This window comes from Podarcis tiliguerta (assembly GCF_965153285.1).
Source record: "Podarcis tiliguerta genome assembly, chromosome: 6".
Taxonomy (NCBI): domain Eukaryota; kingdom Metazoa; phylum Chordata; class Lepidosauria; order Squamata; family Lacertidae; genus Podarcis; species Podarcis tiliguerta.
This window is the reverse complement of record NC_139539.1, coordinates 56041091-56061119: the sequence shown is the minus strand read 5'-3', so window position 1 is coordinate 56061119 and position 20029 is coordinate 56041091. Positions and strand designations below refer to the sequence as shown.

The 20029-nt window shown below is 44.8% G+C and overlaps 1 protein-coding gene across 6 annotated transcripts in view; it reads left to right on the top strand.

The window, feature by feature from the left end:
- The first annotated feature begins 468 nt into the window (after nucleotides 1–468).
- SSBP3 (single stranded DNA binding protein 3) overlaps nucleotides 469–20029 on the top strand; it is a 164799-nt gene continuing 145238 nt past the window's right edge. For 5 of the 6 annotated variants that reach the window (XM_083448171.1, XM_083448170.1, XM_083448169.1 and 2 more), the window contains exons 1-4: nucleotides 544–1187; nucleotides 2055–2127; nucleotides 2365–2426; nucleotides 5120–5204. In XM_083448171.1, coding sequence (XP_083304297.1) covers nucleotides 1132–1187; nucleotides 2055–2127; nucleotides 2365–2426; nucleotides 5120–5204 — 276 coding nt within the window. In that variant the 5' untranslated portion in view covers nucleotides 544–1131. Of the gene's footprint in view, nucleotides 1188–2054; nucleotides 2128–2364; nucleotides 2427–5119; nucleotides 5205–20029 lie in introns of all 6 variants that reach the window. The other variant, XM_083448167.1, reaches the window with a different exon arrangement.

Sequence of the window (20029 nt, the reverse complement as noted above, 5' to 3'; positions counted from 1 at the left end):
GCTTCCTTGGGAGTAAGCCCCACTGAGCAAGGTGGGAGTTACTTCTGAGTAAGTAGCACGCCTCGAGATGGGGGGGGGGTGATGCGCCTCTCACTTTGCGTACTTCTGTGCTGCGATCCGTAAGTCCCAACCGAGGAACACACACACACACACACAAATATACTCGGGAGCTGAAGGGGCTTGAGGATCGCAGCTTCAGCCTGGGCAGCGCTAACGGCCGCAATATGAAAGGTAATGGAGGTGGGAGGTCGAGAGGCAGAGGAAGGCGGAGAAACTGGGGCGGCCGAGCGCTAAGAGGATGGAGGGAGAAGCAAAGGGCAGGAGGAGGGCTAGGATAGGGATCGAGCGAGGCAGGTGCAGCCACGGGCGCAAAATGGGGCGCCGAGGGGGCTGCTGGCTGGTGCGGCGCGGGATCGTGCTGTAGCGGGTGCAAACGGCGCGCGGGGAGGCTGGGGCGAGGAGTGAGAGCAGGGCGGCGCATGTGGGAAAGGTGAATGGTGCGAGCGAGACAGCAGGAGGGCGTCTGGTGGGGAGGCTGGGATTAGGGGAGGGTACCTGGGTCGAGGAGGGAGCCGGGTAAGGAAGGCAGCTCAGCCCCTCGGCAGCGGCAGGAGGAGGAGGAGGCGGAGCCGCGGAGGCCCTCCTCCCAGCCAAGGGGACCCTTTAGGAAGCAGCCGGCGCGCGGTTCTCTCCGCCTCGTCCTGCCCGGCAGCATCTCCCCCGGTGCCACCTTAAACTCGCCGTTCGGGGGCGGAGCAACCCTTCCCCCCGCAGGCCGCCGATTGGCCGGGGAATGTATCCATTGTGGAACGTTGACGCCCGCCGCGTTCCATCCCTAGTGTAGCCACGTTCGGTTGAGCCGGGGGCAGCCGCGGTGGCGGCAGCAGCAGCAGCAGCAACAGCAGCAGGAGCAGCTGAGGAAGGAGCCGGAGCCGCGGAGAGGGGCAGGGCGATGGGGTCGAGGCCGGGGCTGGGGCTTTGACAGCTGAAACCGGGGCGATCGGCGCAGCGCCAGCGGCAGAGCCTGGGCGAGCCACAGCTGAGGGAAGGCGCGAGGCTTGGGAGACCGAACGGCAGCGGAGAGATCCAGGCGGCGGCGGCTTCGGTTTCGCCTCTTTCTTGCTGCGGACCATGTTCGCCAAAGGCAAAGGCTCGGCGGTGCCCTCGGATGGGCAGGCTCGGGAAAAGTAAGCGCCCAGGCACCGGAGGGGACTCCCGGGAGCAGCCGCGCATGGTTTCCTCCGACAGGCGTTCTCGCCGTCCCTTCATTGTCTTCGGGGAGCTCGGGCATCTGGAGGGGACGGGCATGGAGGCTGCGATCCAGGGGTGGAAGCGGGGTGGTCGTGGCGGGGAAAGGATCTCTCCCTACCGCGGTCCCGCCGCTTCGTGGTGGAAGGGAGAGCGGAGGGTGGCGGATCGGAAAGCACGATGGAGGAACGCATGCACCGCGTCCTTTTGTCTGAAGTGTCTGTCCGTCTGTGCAAGTGGAAGGGGTGAAGGGCTTTGTCCAGGCGATGAGCGATGGGTAGGCTTCCCCTTGGCCCTCCCCGCCTCCCACTTCGCTTCTAGAGTTTGCAAGTTTGGGCAAATCGGGGGGTTGGGTAGAAGAGGATTTTGGGGTGGGGGACCCCAGCTGGCCTTCCCCCAGATCTGTCCAGGCACTAGTGGAGAAAGACCTCAAACTCCCCCCCCCCCACCTCGCTTTAGGTTCCTGGAAGCTTTAATGAATGGCTGGGGGATGCTGCTGGCTGCCTTGCAAATGGGGCATGTGCCTGCAGAAGTTGCATTTTGTTTCCTGCCCTGAGCTAGTATCAACTTATCTCTGAGGTGGGATGGGGGCTGCGCGGGGCGGGAAGGAGAGCGCTCCTTGCTCTCTGCACTGGAGGCAGGAAGGAAGTGATATTTCTTCACTGCCCTGCTTTAAACCTGGGCTCATCCCCACTGAAGTGAGAGGAAGCTCAGCGTGGAAGTGGGACAATCCTGTAAAGTCTTGTTCGGCACAGTGGCCGCTTGCTCCTTTTCTACCACTTTTCTTTTCTTCCGTCCTTTTACAGGTTAGCTTTGTATGTGTATGAATACTTGCTGCATGTAGGAGCACAGAAATCAGCACAGACCTTTTTATCAGAGGTGAGTGGCTCTGTTTACTTTTGACCCTCTTCCCTCACCCCTTGTTTTAGATGGCCTTTGTTTTCAGAAGCAGGCACTGTAGCCTCCATTTTGAATTTTTTATCACCTTTTGCCATTTATTGCTAGTTGGGCCTCAGAGGCTGCTTGGGGAAAGGGGAGGTGAAGTGGGGGCTGGGGGCAGAGGAAGCATCTTTTTCTCCCAGTACCTAACCTCTTTGCACCCTTTGCTGTTTACAGATCCGATGGGAAAAAAACATCACACTAGGAGAACCTCCTGGGTTTTTACATTCGTGGTGGTGGTAAGTGGGCTGCTGCTTTCTCTTCCCCAAAATAGAAACTCCTATGCTTAACTGACTGTAAGTGGGAAAGAATGTCCCAGGCAAAAGTTTTGGAGTGTGTTCCTGCGTTGAGAAATAGACATAGTTGAACTGTGAGCTCCTCTCTTCATCCTAGTTGGGATTTAGTTCAGCAAGTGTTGGAGAAAAAGGTACTGAAGATCAGTTGTTGTAACTGTTTCCAAGTCATACAAAATAGATGTTGCTTGAGCTTTCCTTTATCATTAAGCAAGGCATAAGGGGGTCTAGCTGTAGCCTTTACTTCCTTATGTATGGTGATTCAGAGTGCAGTCATAGGACAGTTATGTGTTGCTGTTTGTAAGAAAATATGTGGAGTACTTCTACAAGTTACACCTATTGCTCTGTTTCTTCCCCCACCCTTGTTATGATGCTGAGGTATAAATGTGTGACAGGATAGATCAGGCGCTGATATTTTTTATAAATGTATTTGCCTTCTCCTGAAACGTTTCCTTGGGAAGAGCTTTATTAGTCTTGCAGATAGATTTCTAGTTTTATTTAAAAAGTTTCAAAGAAACGTTGGCACTTTCCCCTAGCTTCTGCACAGAGTTGCTGATCAATTCTGCTTGCTATGAGGTTGTCTCTCCCTTGTGAATTTATCTCAGAGACGCAGATAGTCCAGTGGGCAGCTTCAACTTGACTGGAGCAGTTGTGCAATTGGTAGTGTGATGCTGGGTGATAGAAACATTTCTTACAACCCGGTTCCGAAGGATTGATACCATTTGCATGTGATGAAGTTACTATGCCTCTGGGCAGTTTGCTAGTAACGCAGAACAGGATGCTTTCAACATGACCATATGTAAGACAGGCTTGACACCCAAAGATGGAGAGCTGAGGGACACATGTTGCTTAGGTAAGCGGTGCAGTTTTTGGATTAGGCTTGTGGGTTGGTTTGTAGTTTATCTGAGTAGAAGAGGTTGAGGTAGCGCATGGAGTTGAAGGCTGCTTGCTTCTGAACTTGTAGAGCAGGAGAGCTAAAAGGTTTTTTATTTCTCTTTCTAGTGTGTAGTTAGCAGAAGCATTTTTTTTTGTCAGAACATTCTCTGTCAGCTGGCCCAGGTTAATGCTGTTTGGATTGTTTCCCAGTCTGTTACAGTGCTTGGGGTTTGTGCATAGTGTCAGGCGTCAGGCTATGCAGTCAGTACTGGTCAGAAAAAGTTGAGAAGAAAAATATGTTAGCACCTGGAGTCTTTGATACTTGAAAAACAACCACCGTGCAGGAGCGCTTTGGATATTTTCTGACACCCCACATTATTTACCTGAATGCCTGGGGAGACTGAAATTGTTCATTTTTTTTAAAAAAAGGTTTTTATTAAAATATTTTTATGGACAACAACATAACATCTGTTTTCAGTTCATAGAGTCCTTTCTACATGTTAAGTTACATTCGATGTGAGACATTGCTGTCATATGCATTGTGAGGTTATGGGGGAGAGGGGAGAGAAAGAAAAGGGGGTGTTTATATTTTTATTCTATTCCACTCTTCCTCTAAAGAGCTCAAGGTAGTGTGTGTGGTTGTCCCATTTCCCTCATGTGTTTCTCACAAGGACCCAGTGAGGTAGGTTAGGCTGAGAGCCAGTGAGTGGCCCAAGGTCACCCAGTGAGCTTTATGATGGTAGTGGAGATTTTAAACCTGGGTCTCCTCATGACACTCTGCCCACTACACAGCACTAGATTAGTCAGCAATTGTATAAGTGACTGCAGCTAACATGGGGAAGACAGTGAGTTTTATTATCTAAGGGGCTTCCATTATGGCGGTGCTTATATATGTGCAACATCCAAGACAGAAGATGAAATCAATGTGGTATTGACAGTATGGCATTTAATGTCAAACTGAAACAGCTCTAATGGATTGCACTCTGGTTTGGAAGATGGCTTCATATGTAGAGGGAGATGTGTTCGGGTTTAATGGACCAACACAACAGCCGGAATTGGACGCATTCGGTTCTAGCGAGAGGGCGATTAAAAGTGCTTGTTGAATGTTCAGTAAGTGTGTGAGAGGTCCAAAAGTAAAAGTTCAGCCTGAGCATAGAGGGGAAACAGCAGGATGGGCTAGCCCTGGCAAGATGAGCAAAAGTGAATGGTTGCAGAAAGAAATCTCTTTAAACGAAAGAGCGAGTCTAAATATAGGGAGCTTGAATGCCCCAAAGTTAGAAACACAGGTAGTTGTCTTATAGTGAGTCGGAACATTGGCCCATCTCTTCCAGTGTTCCAGTCGCTAACTGTGATTCTCCCAAGTTTTTGGAGGGGGGCATTCCCAGTCCTAATTAGAGGTGTCAGGAATTGAACCCAGAACATTCCTCGAGCACAGCAGATGCTCTGCTAATAAGCCACGGCCCTTCCCCAAGTTCAGCTTGTCTTTGGACACTTTCGCGGGAATCTGCACATTAATAACGTTTTGCATCCCCAAATGCACATCTTGCCTGTCTCTAGTTGGATGTTGATGGAGGTGGAAGTCTCAAGTGGAACAAAGGTGATAAACTTCTTGGCTAAAGATAGATGCTCCTCGCTGCTGAAATGTTGGCATGGCTAGACTTAACACCAAACACTGTATGGGGTGTTGTATATTGTACAGGTTCATAGTCATTGTCTCCTCTCTCTCTCTCTCTCTCTCTCTCTCTCTCTCCTTTGCCCTACAGTGTATTTTGGGACCTTTACTGTGCAGCTCCGGAAAGGCGAGATACTTGCGAACACTCGAGTGAAGCAAAAGCCTTTCATGATTATGTGAGTAACTTAATTTTTAATCCTTTTGACTAGAAACTCATGGGAATACGGCACACCGGAGCAAATGGAGAGAAAAGGGTGTTGCCACTGCTGCCATTCTGACTTGGTTGAATAATATTTTATAAAGTCACAGCTATGTGAATCTAGTTCAGATACTTATCTTGAGTACTTTAAGGTGGTGCATATTGATCTAGTTACATCGCCATGCATCTTCCTAGTGGCACGCAGGATAAGCAGGGTGAAGGAGAGATGCAGTGGCGATATTTATCATGTTGAAATCTCATTTGCAAACTTTCTGACATAAGTGAGTGGCTGTATTTGAATGTGGAATGCTCTTTCTCCAGGAGGAGAATGTCTCTGAAAGCTCATCGGGGCCTGTTTGTATTTATGAATCTGTCATAAGGTTGCTGTGCAGGACAATCCTGTGCGTGTTTACCTGGAAGTAAGCCCCACTTACTCCCAGGTAAGTGGGCCTAGAACTGTAGCCTTTGAGAGCCAATGGACTCGGTTCAAAATATCAATGCAAAGGTTTCCCCCTTAAGACTGCAATGCAGACTTCATTATTTCTTTAATTTTGAATTTTTGTATGGGCTGCGGGTACAGAATTGCCTGTAAGAGGAAGGGTGAGGTATTGTATGCAGGGTTTGAATCGAGGTGGAGAATCTTGCATTTTTGTTTTCCGATGTGATATTGATTGCCCCCAAATAAATAGCAGGTGTCTGTGATACGAGCATCTGGAGTTTGCTTTGTTATGGTGGAGGGGGGTGGGTGGGAAATGTGAGAGTAACTATAGAGCTACAAGCCCCACGGAGGATAACGTTAGAAGCTGTTTCTAGTGACCCTATCCTGTTAGAGGGGACATTGCCCCAAGCTAACTGTTCTGGATAAACTTTGACTTGTCAGTTTCTACCTGTGATGGCAGAGCATGGATTCCCAGGAGGATGTAGATTTTGATAGTTCATAAAAGGAAAGGCATCTTGTCCTTTTTCTTTTGCAACACACAGACTGAAGGATTTGTAAGGAGATGAGTTTCAATGGGGAAAAAGCAAGCTGCCGAATGTTGTCCACGTTTCCATTGAGCTGAGCCTCAAAATAATATGCAGGGTGAGAAGCTGTGGTCTATGGGGAAAGAGAGTCGGAAGTGAGCAGTCTGGTTAAAAAGTATTTACTTGGAAAGAGACCCCATTGGTTTTAATCAATTTCTCACATGATTCGTAAGTTAAGATCATTAAGGGAGCTGCTCCCTCCATAGCCTTCTGCCTCTCAGTTAACAGCTATAGCATTGCCTGAATTATATGGTTCCTTCTCAGACCAGCTCCCTGGGAAAAAGGGTTCACTAACACAGGGAAGAGGGGGATAATTCGGCCATTGCTTATCTCTCTGGATGTTGCTGGAGCAGAGTGAGACCTGACAAAAGAAATATGATTTCAGAGTTGTTGTTCTGGTAACATGTGAACTGGGTCCCTGGTTTCTGTACTGAAGACCACAAACTCCAGGACAATAGCTCTTATTGATGATATCTAAAGCAGCTTTTAGTAAAAGGTTTGAGAGCTTACTTGTAGGCAGATTTCCTAGGCTAGAATAAAACTTCAAAAATGTGCATTGCTCTGTGTTTATCATGGACATTCTTCTTCTGCAGAACCAACTTTTGAAAGGAGAGTTTCATATTAAATCCACAACCTACATTTTTAATTTTATCTCCTCCTGATGCAGCCATACCAGGAATATAGAACTATGTTTCCCAGAAAATTGGCAGATGGCCGGGCATTGATCTGGTTTTGTGTATTCGATTTGACCAAGTCCCCAAAGAGATCCTTTTGCCTAATGATGAACAATCTTTAGAAGATGTTTTTCTGACTTGTTGATGGAAAGCACTTGCTTTTGCATGAAGAAGTGTAGGCTGTGACAGCATGAATTAGCAGGAAACTGTCTGCCTTGAAAGAAAAAAGCAAGGGAGAGGGGCACAAAAAACTTTAGCCCTAGTCTCTGTGGCTGGTTTCATTGTAACTCTGTGCCCTGATTTGTAGCCTTCCCATAGAAAAGCAGTTGTATTTAAAGGGGAATAAAATAATCTGGCATTTTTATTTATTTATTGGCCTGGTTTGTTTTCGACAAATGTTCTCTCCCCAAACAGTTTGCACCAATAAAAATAAAAAATAATGAGGAACAGGCTCTTACAAACTAAAAAGACAGGACACTTAAGGGAAGGAGAGTGGAGAAGAAAAAAGATAGACGAGGAAGATCAGCTGGACCATGCCAGAGGATAGTTGTGAGCTGTAAGCAGGTGGATGCATCTACCTAGTTGTGGCCAGGCTGATCTTCCCTTGATGCTCTCGCTCTTAGCCCTCTGGCTGGTAGCAGAAGCCAGATGGTTTCTCCCCAATACTCTGGGATAGCTCAGTTGGTGGAGCATGAGACTCTTAATCTCTTAATCTCAGGGTTGTGGGTTAAGGCCCACATTTGACTCCTGCATTGCAGGGGTTGGACTGGATGACCCTCGTGGTCCCTTCCAAGTCTATGATTCTATGAATTCTACAGTCCTAGGGAACTTAACAGTTGGAGCAGAGCATTTCTGGCAGAAAAGGGCTGGGAAGCAAACTCCCTGCGCCTGCTTCTTCTCAGACCAATGGTTGGAGCCTGGCCCTGGTGTTGCTCTGGGGAGGGGGGAAGAGCGTGCAAACTCTCTGCTTTCTTGTACAATCCGTGGGCAACTAGACTGGAGTTTAGGGGCATAGTTGGAGAGTAGAAACTCAGCCCCAGCACTGGTGATCCCAGTGGAAGTAGATTTCCTCCTCCTTCAATCAAAGTTAAGCCCTCTTAAGAGTAGTGAGAAATAAATGCCATTCACCTGAGTGGAAAGAAGTACTCTTCTGCCGTAAGGAATATGGCTCAGTTGTGGGCAAAAACCTGACTTTGCCCCTAACCCTGGGTCTGTTTTGCTTCCATTGTAACAGTGTGCCTAGAAGCAGAAGTTTAATTTGCTTTTGTGGCAGAAACTTAAGAGGCCACTTTGTGCTATGGGGAGGAGCCCCGTATCCCTGCAGTTTGGTGGATGGGAAAGGAGTTTGCCCCTACTTGCTCCTCATTGGTAGCTCTCAAATAGGACTGTCACCGTGAAAACTGAGGCAGAGCACGCAGCATCCCAGTTAGAGGTGGCCTTGCCATATTGCTTAGTGTGTGGCAAGTTCGCCACAAGACGCTGTTTAGATTTAGGACTGCAAGTGTCAAGCCTGTTTCTGATTATTCTTGAAGTGTGTCTGTATTGTTTTGAGCCTCACTTCTAAAGGAATAGAACTTCCACTGACACCAGTGGGGACTTAAGCATGCGGGTGGATACATTCAGAATTAGGATATTCGTCACTACACGTAGTGACAAATCAGTCGCTGGATTTGCCATTTTGGATTGCTGGTTCTTTACTTCTTCTCATGTCTCTTTTTTGGTTGGGAAGTTGCTTCTGAGTTAAGGTTGTCCCCAATGAAATGTGGCTTAACATAGTTTTCTAATGATGTTGGAATGCCCTCTGTAGGTCTTGGATGCAAAGCATAAGGTGTGGAGGGGTGCTGCTTGCATTCAAGATATAGTACTGCCACATTAGCAGCAGCCTTATAATAGTGTCTGAGGATTTACGGTATTTAGAGAAATTAATCTTTTTTAGCTGGGTAATAATTCTAATAATAGGCATGAGTGCATTAGATGATTCGCATAAACTTCTTTAATACATGTTGCTTTAAGCTTACAGCAAATAGACGCAATCCTGATTGTTTTGTTTTGTTTTGAAAAATCTTAGTGTAATACAGTTTCGTAACATTCCTGAGTAGTACTTTACCTTTTTAGTTTTATGTATTATGAAGACCAAAAAGATGTTTTGTTCCTCTCCCCCCTTCTTTTCATTATACTCATTATTTGTTGGTTTTAAAGTAGTTGACTAATCTGTATTGTCATGACCATGTTGCTTTTAATCATAGATGTATCAAGCTTATAAGCGTAGTCGTCCCCCCCCCCCCCCCGAAATCTGTAGCTCACTTCCTATAATGAACTTAGCAAGCCATCATGGATGAGATATTGGAGTGTGTTGTGGAGACAAAAAGGACAATTTCTCATGTATGGGAGGGGTTCGAAGAGGATTCATTGGACTGAGGCTATTAAAGAACATTGAACTAGTTTCCCCCTTTTCCTAATCTTCTAAATTACTGCCCCTGCGCAGAACATCTGGCACTGAAGTTGGACTGAGTATCAAACATGGAAGGGTCTTGCCTGAGAAATCTTGCTGATCAGTTTGCTTGTTGGCCTTGTTATATGTAGCCAGGATGTGTTCCCACCTTCTTCTTCTAAGCCTCTGCCTCCATGTAACATAGTTTAAACGACAAGCCTTCTTAACAGCTAATGAATGAACGGTGACTCATTCAGAAAGGCTCCCAACCAGACTACAGGATAGTTGGCTGCATGATTTGGATTGACACAGTATGGAGGTTTTAATGGAGACTCCAGGAAGAACATGCAGGATTGCGAGAACATGTTAATAGCTACTGCTGTTTACGTTCTAAAAAAGATTTTCACTCGGGGGGCCTGTGCAAATCATGATCAGAATGGACAGATGACTAATGTGGTAGATGGAGTAAAAATAAACTGCTATTCTAGGTTGTCGGTATGATTGGTAAAAATTCTCTTACGCTCTTGATGGCTTTTTTATATATATAGATGTGCATGACTTGGATGCACGTATTTTGTGGATTCCTTTATTCTCTGCACCAGTAGAGACTCTGTACTGAGGTTGATCTTTCGTCTTGTGTCACAGGCCTGAAAGCAAAAATATTATCTTAAAATTCGGGAGAGTGCCTAACCTATCGTGTATAAAAGACAGTATTCTGTGCTTGGAGAAATGCATTTAAAAGCCTGGCATCATTTCCTTTGCATGCTTCTTTCCCATTGTTTATGGTTGAGGTGTGGCTACTTGGACGTATAAGAAGCAAATCTCTCCAGATCAGTAGGCTTGGCGAATACATGCTTCAGAGAATGGGAGACCATGCTTCATTAGCAGCCTGTATAACAGCACTTCCATGCTGTGTAACTTCCATTTCATTTCCCAATATAACTGTATGATAATAGAAGCAGCAGGAGCAACAAGCAATTTCCCCAAAGAACATTTTTAATATTAAAAACAGCAAAAAGTGTTCGTTCTTCTTGGTTTTTCTGTGTCTTAATCGATTCATAAGAGTTCTGAGACGGTTGACCTGTACTGACTGCGAAAGGAATTCTTGAGATTGGGACGCTGTGTGCTGAATTCTTGCTAGCAGCAATGTAGAATGGTACTATGTAGACCCCGTACCAAGGGGATGGGTGAATAATCCTTACGCTTTGGAGACTGCACAAATGCTCCTCTTCCACATTTCCCAGTGAGCTGAACACCAAGGTATTTCTTTTTCCTGCAAATCACAAAATTTGCTCACCACAGGGGAGCCTGGGACCAATTTGGGGGCAGAAAGCAATTAATGCTGTGAAGATAGGACAATGGCAAGAAAGGTACATTTGAAGGGGATTTTTGTGGGATGAGGAAAGGGGGCTATATCTTGTCCGGTTTGTGCCACTGTTCCACTTCGGTAAGAGAAAGTCCCAGGAAAACTTGTCTTTCTCGGCTGACTTTGTGCGGAATTACGTTAATTTATGTTTTTCGTTGCAACATATTTTTCCGGAAGCACACGTTAAAGTCACTCGTTAAAACTTGAGCTAATTTGAAGCTGTGTAAACTGGTACAAAGTTGACTTTAAAACAGAAAACAGCTTATTAATTTTATACACTTGGTTACATTTCTCCCCAAGTCTTGGGGTAGAGTAGAAATTTGATAAAACTGTGGTGCTTTTAATGTGGTGGTTCAGTGGTTTGAAATTTGAAAAAAAGAAAAAAGAAATGTCTAGGGGAAAGGAGAGAAGAGAAATCCAAAATGTGCTTCCAATTTCAGTGTTTCTGTGCGTTTCCAAACGAAAATGTTACACTCTCTCTAGAGGTTTACTGCTGTTGGCACGCTTGCCTTTATCTTGCTTCTAGGCAAAGCCCCTCCGTAGGCGCACTCATATTACATTGTGGCGGTGTTGCCAGACACTCTTGTTGCAGGTTTTATTGTGCATCTTCTGAGCTGGTGAGCTACAAAGGGATTGTACAGCATGACAGGGAATTTCAACCACCGCGTTATCTTGGAATTGGCCGATTGATGATTGCAGTTCAGCGTTTCAACACTGTGAAAGCCAATACAATTTGAGTTAGCTGTGATGACTGCCAGTTTAAATACCGCAGTGAATTTCTGTCAAATAGCTAATACACAGAATGGGGAATTGCAGAAAACTTGATCACTAGAACCAATTTAGTCGATTTTGGCCTCCAGCTACAGAAAATGAACTTAAATCTAGTTGACTGTCGCTACATACTTTTTGTGGCATTATTCTGTTTGCACATGCTCCTCTGAGTGTAACTTCAAGGGAGAGTGCAAAAATTCAGAAACTGTTTTCAACACAATCCCCCCCCCCCATTTTTTAAGTTGTAAACCGGCCTCTCCCTTGATAATATTAGTCCTTTGAAACCGCTCCCTAAAAACTTTAACATAATATTTTCAAAATTAAATATTGTAAGAATTACATTTTTAAAAGTTTTATACAGGGCATATTTTGGTCCGGCAGTTGTAGGATATGCTATTTGTTTGCTCTAGCAGAAACAACTCCTCTCTTTAAAAAAAATCTAGACTTATTTTTTCTCTCTTCTTTAAATACCTGCTAACTGTGTGTTGTGTCAAACAGTTAATTATAATCTAAATAATTCTTTGCTTCATTTGTGCAAAAGCAGTAGGTGTAACATAAATATTTTTTTCTACATGACTTAACCTTAATTGCTGGGAGTATGTGACAAGAATCCATTTCTTCAAAGAGGTCCTTCTCCCTTGTGACGTGAAGCCCATGTTCATTTTCAGATTCTCACAGCGGCCACAACTGTGGAGATCTGTTCCATTAGAAAGTGGCTTGGCAATCCTGACAACTAACAGGTATTCATTTCTTTTACCAAGAGCAGAAGGGTTTCAACATACAGTATATTCTGCTTTGCTGGAGCATAATCTTACTTCAACATACCTGTATTATTTCTCATCGTTGTCAGCCTCCTCGTGGTCCACTAATAGCTCTTACATTACTTTTTAAACTGAGATTTGCACCCTTCTCAATGGCTTGATGCATGAGCTAGTTTTTTGAAAGATAAAACATTTGGTGCATAACTGAGGATGTTGGCTTGGGACTCCAAAGCCAAAGAAGTGTCTCAGCGGTGCCTGTGTCTTAAGCTCTTTTCTCCGCCCGCCTCTGCCTTGTGATGTTGGTTACATGTTCACAACAGAGAGAGCCTTCTTGGTGGTGGCTCCTGCTTTTGGATTGCCTTCACAACAGGACCATGACAAATGCTGCCATAATCAATCTGGCGAAACGTCTGTGTTTGCCCAAGCATCTTAAAATATGTTACATTAGTCTACTCTGGTTAATTTGGTTGCCTTTACTTGTTTCATGATGACGGTTGATTGTTTTATTTATTTTATTGTGTTTTATACATGTTTGATTTTATTCATGCCTATTGTATGCAGTATGTCTGCAGATTATGTGGGGGTTACATTCCAGCAATCGTTCCTAAAGCAAAAGTCACACATGGTGAAAACACATTGGGTTCAATGGCAGCTGGGATTGCCAAAATCTTTTTTCCCAGGCACCCGCCTCCTTTCTGCCTCTCTCTTTTTTTTTTTTGGCCAAGTGCATAAAGCTGTATGCACAAATTAAGTGTATGTAAGTTTTAGGCTTACTGTACTGCCTTTGTATCTGCAAGGATGAAGCGCAATCTAGAAAGGCTTTACATAAAATCTAGACTCTCCTCTTGACATATGATTCCAAGTGCTGGTACGTATGATGGTGTCTGGAACTAGTAGAAGCGCCAATTGTCACCCGTTCTTTCTCAGCAATCCAGAAGCCTTCACCCAAGGTAGCATTTTTGTCTGGGAAAACACGATTCTCTCTCCAGATAGTGATGCAATTGCTAGCTGTTTGCAGCGTATTGAGGTTGTGTTAATGTTTATGCACTTAGATAAAGCCTGTGGCATTGATAAACTCTCACTTGTCCTTCCTTAATTTTTATAAACATGGTGGCTGAACATGGGAGTGCCTTCCTTTGACATGTGTCTTAATAAAAACCAACCTAGCAACAACTCCTGCAGCAAACCTCCTTGCACTGCTATGCACAACGTCTTACGTTTTAATTTTTGTGCAATATGAAAGGCTACTGTCAAACGATGCTCTTGCATTTTCCTTTAAGTTAAACAAAAGGGTTAAGGGATATGATGAGAAGACATTGTAAACTTCAGGTTTCTAGATCTCGTCAACCCTTTAGGTTTTGCAGTCGGTTGCTGTGAACGAGCTTCATTGTGTATGATCTATTTTGGCTGGTGCTCACGACATTCACAATGGGTTCATCAAGGCGGCATAGGAGGGAAGGTTTTGAAGAATGTTACTTGAACATATCACTAAGGAAACTTTAACAATGGAATTTTGTAAGATGAGTATTTGAATGTAGAGCTCCCCACTTCTTGGGGGGCATTTCCCTTTAAAACCCGCTACTGCAAGTGCAGGGCCCCTTTTTGGCTCCATGGGTCAGATCTCTATTTGGATCAGCCTCACAGGCCAAATTTGACAGGTGTGGGGAGTGACCTATGTGTCATTCAACTGACATCACAACAAGATCAGGTGCAAGGTGCTTTGAAATCCCAAAGTCAGGACTTCAAAGCACCTTGCATGCTGCTGCTGAAACAAAGGTAGTTCTCCCTTCATATTAGCAGGTGATTTCATGCAAACCCTTTCTGAGTCAGGAAGGTATCTTCATGGAAACCCCTGCTTCAAAGTATTGGCACTCTTTTGGAAGTGGGCTCTTCCACCAAGCCTTCGGAAGGCCACTCCCCATATTGTTCTTTCTCCATGGAGAATAATTTCTACATCAGAAAAAGTAACCCGTGAGGCGATTCTTGTGCCCATTTGAAATTACTGACAAATAATTCTGAAAAGAAAACTGAACAGTGAGCGTGAAATAAATAAGTAAATGAATACGGCGCTGCTGTTTATTATTCATAACAGAAGCCATTTGGTTAAATTAACAGGTCACAGGTTTATAACAAGCCAAAATAAGTACTTACAGAGCTTTATTATGGATGCCTTTGATCTTATGTTGGCATCTTTGGAATTTAAGTGAGGGCTGGTCAGATTCAAAGAGGAATAGATTGTGTAACGTGTTCCTTCACATGGCTGGAAGAGGTGGGTTGTATCCAAAACTATCAATATGTGAGTGAAATAAACATCTGTTTGCACGGTGAGACTTCACCTTTGTCTCCTCTTCACACTTTTACAACTTTCAAAATCTCCAACAAGTTGGGAGGACCCTCTGGAGCAGATTTTGGGGTCATGAGTGACCTCTGATGTGAGGAAGGTGGAGCCCTGTTGCAGGAGCTGAAACTGGGTCCATCAATCTTGGATTCCACCATATGTGCAGAATATCTCCACAGCACTGATTACTGGGAACTCAGAGAAAACAGGTAGGAAAGAGCCCTCTTAACCTGAAAACAGCCCTGTGAATTCTTAGAAGCTTTGGAAGCATCTTGGGTTGCCTACTAAGAATATATGGATCTATTTGCAATGTTTAGGTTGCCCTCATCCTATTCAGATGTTTTTCCCCCTCACTTGATGTTGGGAGTAGGCTCCAGTTTTGCATTCTGCCTCTTCCTTATGCTTCCTCTGTTCACCAGATCACAGGGAGAAGCAATTTATTAGAACCAAAAAGGTATTATCTCAACAAAGACTGAACACACATTCCTGTGCATGTTTTTCTCAGAGATCACCCTTCATTTCAATGGAACATACTTACACTATTAAGCCTTTTAAGGGACTGGGAACTGGTGGCTCAACAGGCATTGTTGAACTCCAGTTCCCATCAGCCCCAGCTGGCATGGCTAGTGGTCAGGGATGATGGGAGTTGAAGTCTAAGAACATCTGGAGGGCTACAGCTTCCCGGTTGCTACCGGAGGATATGTGGAGATATTTTTCAAGAGAGGATTGTTTTTCAGCTTAAGGTGCCTAAGGCTGCATATACAACATACATTTTAAGCACATTACTTTCCCAAAGAATCCTGGGATCTGTAGCTAGTTAAGGGTGCTAGGAATTGTACCTGTGTGAGGGCTAAGCCATCGTTCCCAGGATTCTTTGGGGCAAGCCTTGTGGTTTTAAATGTATGCTGTGTGCACAGACTTAAGTTCTCAGTGTGTTTAATTTTTTGTGGACATACGTCCTAAACTTAAAAGCAACTGCGCAGTAAGACATACTACCAAAGAATGGAGCTATATACACACTGGCAATTATTAAGCGATGACAGAAGTCTCTTCCAGGGGTAATATAGGTTGTCAACCCCACAGTAGCACTGGGTGTTGAATCTTATTAGTTAGAATACCAGCCTTCCCCCCCCCTAACATATTAGGTTCCTGAATTATTTGCTTTTCCACTTCATTTTTATACAAATAGCGCGGGAGGTATTCATGCTCTCCTTCATACTCAGCATCCATTTGAAGCCCTACTCCCCTAAGCCCTAAGTTCAAGGGGTTTGTCCTGATGTACAAAGCCTTATGCTACTTGAATACAGGGCACAAGAAGCTGCTTATACTGAGTCAGACCGTTGGTCCATCCACCTCAGTAGTGTCTACACTGACTGGCAGGGGCTCTCCATGGTTTCAGACATTTTATCAGGAGGTCCATTCCTCACAGTGTAGGAATTGGGCCTTCAAGTGTGACAGCATCTCCCCTGGGGGATTCCACCCCATGTCTCCATGGGGTGTCTTTTTCTCAATAATCTTTATGCATGTTGAAGACCTTCCTTTTCCCAACAAGTTTTTTAAGTTAAGATTTTCATCCCAGTCCTTTTTGGTGCCACACCTGAAATTGTTTTTGTGCATGGTTGTTGTTTTAATTGTTGGTGAGTTTATTGTGAAATTGCTTTGGGATCTTTAATGGGAAGCGATTCATAAATGAAGTAAACAGGAAGACATCAGGGAAAGTATTGAGTGTTTGTGTTGGCTGTTCTTACTGGTGGAATGCAGGAGGTACAACTTGACCTGAAAGGGTAGATAGATCCTTCTGCTGTAGAAGCTCTCTTGGGCTGCTTCAAACACTTCTTTTGGCAGGGGTAATTCTTGTGTAATAGAAAGCTATTTGGTATTTCAGTGGATTCCTCAATAGGCCCGTGAAATCTAAATGGCGTGATAGGCTTTTCCTAATCTAGAGTCATGGGAGCAGCTGCATTTGCAAATATATCTGAACTGGCTCATAGTCAGAGGCGGAATTCCCATCTTACCCCTGAGTGGGTCTATTCCACTCAAGGGATTATGGGGGTTGGACCTCCTTCCTGCTACAGTTCTTCTTGCTGTGTCCCCGAAGTAAATGTATTTGAAAACAGAGGCAATGGAAGGAGGCTAGTTGAGTGGCCATAGATCAGTGTTAAAGCTGAAGGGGAGGAGCTGTAGCTTAGCAGTGTTGAGCACTTGGTTTGCCAGCATCAAGTCTTTGGCATCTCAAGTTAGAAGGAACTCTGCTGGCATGCTTGGCGAGCCCAAGGCCTTGAAACACTGCTGCCAATCAAAGTAGGCCAGCTTTCCTCAACCTGGCGCCCTCCCAGGTGTTGCTGAACTCTCAACTTCCATTAGCACTATCAGTATAGGCAGTGATCAGGGATGATGGGGGCTATAGTCCCAACAACACCCAGAAAGCATCGTGTTGTGAAAGGCCAACAGACACTATATTGGTCTACAGAGATATATGGGCTGACTCAGTACAAGAGAGCTGCATATGAATTCTTGAAGGGGTGCATTGTCAGGTTTCCTGTAAATTTACCCAAGGGGGGAGGAGCTGGCTGTATGCAGTTAATCCCAAAGGGGAACATGGGTCAGTGCTTGTCCCTTGGGTTGCAGAGGGCAAGTGCATTTTTGCGCTGTACTTTAAAACCTGACAATGAGAGAAAACCAAAGCTATCTGTTTCCTAGGAAGGAATTGTAGGAAAAGCCAGTACTTTTTTTTTTTTTTAGCCAGAGTGCAGAACTGGCACCTCTCAGGTGGATGCTGTTGTGAGCCAGGAGTTTCCCTACCCACTTCTTGCCATTATGTACTTAGGAGAAGCCCAGAATTTCAAATCAAAACAAAAGCTGACCAGTGGGTGCAAGTCTACACTTTTTTTTTAGATCTATGACTCCTCCTAGTTCCTAGCCACTATTAGCCACAATTGGTGGGACCAATTCATATTTCCTTTTCTTCAATCTGCCTTGTGTGTAGTGGCAGCTGGCTTAAACTTTCCAGCCAGGCCTCTACTATTGCATGTGTATGCATTTGCGCAAGGGCCATTCCGAGCTGCCCTACTCACTGCCTGAATCTAAGAAAACGAGGGAGGTGGGGTGCATTTATTTGACCTTCACCAGAACCACGGGTGACCCCCTAATCATTTAGGGAGACAGCTTGCTGTAGTTTTTAGCACCTCCGTGAACAGGCTGTTGTCAAACCCGCATATGTTCAGGGCTGTTCTGAGTCGCCTTACTGTAACAACTTTGTGGTGAGTTCCAGCACCTATTTTTCTTGGGGGGGAAAGCACTGGGGAAAACCTTCCTCAAAAATACACTTTCGGTTTGCTTACTTTTGCTTTTTGAAATAATAGTTTTAGGAAATGAGCATTATTAAGCAGTGTTCCTCCAATATCTGCTTTGGAGGGTCTCGCAGCCCCACATAGCAGATTTGAGGGTGCTCAGATACACTCAGTGGGGGGTTACAGCCCATCACAAGCTCCATTGCTCAGAAGGAAACTATGATCTTCATTGTGGAAGTCTCACCTTTTTTGGGGGGGGGGGGAGAAACCCTCTTGCAATCCACTTATTCCAAGACAGGCACTTAAGTGCATTTGATTTTGTCCTTAAGAATGAACTTCTGATGACTCTATTTTCATTAATAATGATCCATGGCTGATAAACCAGCGGCAAGATAATGACTTTACTATGTAAAAATAAAAATGCATCATTAAAGCACACTCATTCATCTACATTCTTGGTATAAGGTTGGGCTGCTTTAAAATCTTTGATTGTCGCTTTAGAGGCAAGTACCTATTTGTCGTTTGAGTGAACTAATGTCCCTAAAGTAGGAGTTATTCTGGCATTCTGCAGTTGCATAGGAGCTACAAGAATGGATGGCTGTTCAAAAGCAGTTCTTCCTTTTTTTAAGTTGATATTGACAAAACCCAGGAAGCATTAAACCAGAGGTCATGGCAAAACGCTTACGCTGTAGTCTCTGTGATTGGGGAGCCTAAATATTTATCCTGGTCTGTCCCTAATGAAAACAAATTGTCAACAGTTGTTCAGTAACTGACTAAATTAAAATCTGTAATTAGTCAATTAGATTAAAGAGTTGGCACAACCTGATTGTATCATGCTGGTTAGGTTATTAAGAGAAAGGGTGTGATTTTTAATTACTGCATGCTAATTTTGACAGTTTCAAATGGAAACAGACGTTCCCCCCCACTACCCCCACCCCACGATGTGCTGCGTTTTTGTGAAATAAGGCAACAAAATGTAGTTTACTCTCAACAAAAGACCTGAAGTTTCTTCTCTCTAAATTCAGTGAGAGCTGAATTTCAGCTGGGAAGACCCTTGGATAAGGAATGCAGAGTGGGGTTATTAAATTCTGCAATTACTATTTTTTAAAAAGTCTATTGACATATAGGGTATTTTTGCTGTAAGTGTGAGGGCTGATACGTCTGTTTTTGCAGAGTTGGGATGTTTTTGTATTTGTCTTAAGGAAGTCTGGGCTGTAGACTTTGCAGATTGAAACCCGCAGTAACTGCTGAACTTGTTTGGGGGCAGAAGAAGCATTGTTCTGGTGGGGATAGAGAGATGTGGAAAAGTCGGGTGTCTGTGTATTGGAAGCTGTGTTTACGATAGATCCATACACTGCTTGCAATCTTGTGGGTGTTGCAAAGAGCACTTCCTGACACAATGACTAGAACTCTCTGGTCGACAGAGGTCTGCCTTGGCCGTTCCCTCTTTTCCCCTTTCTTTGTACTCTTTTGCTTGCTGAAATCACTTGTAATCTGCTCTTGGCATGGGCCGCTTGTTAAAGAGGGCTCCCCCCCCCAGGCTAACGGATGTGTAGCTCTGAGATGCTAGTGACACAGAAGTGAGTCATCCCCCCCTCCCAATTCTTCCTTCTCTTTACCTCCCCCCCCCCCACTCCTTATTGTGCAGGCTTTGATCACCATTAGAAAAGGGAGTGAAGGTGGTATTTATTTATTTGGGGGGGGGCAGTGTTGGGAAACAGAGCCTTTTGCTGCAAGTGTAAAAGGCTCTTTATTTTTCTGCAAGATATGCTGCTCGTCTGCTTCTCTCCATGCCCCCGACATATGACTGCAAGCAAAATCTGGTGTCTGGACTGCATGGGTTGTGGATTGGCCTCCCGGGTGCACTGAGTGTGTTGGGGGTGGGGTGGGGGTTGGTGCCTTTGTGCTGTGATCCCCCCCCCCTTCTTCCTCGGAAAGAATAAAGGAGGGGGGAGAGAGAGAGAGAGAGAGAGAGAGAGAGAGAGAAGTTTTGTCTTTGAAGGGGTGTGTATGTGTCTTTAAGGGGCTGACAGATTTGTAGCTCTGAGTAAATACAAACCTTGTAAACCTTCCTTCATTTCCTTTCTGTGGTCCTTTCTGAGGAACAAAGAAACTCAAAGCAGTTCACATACAAAAGCTAGGGGAGAC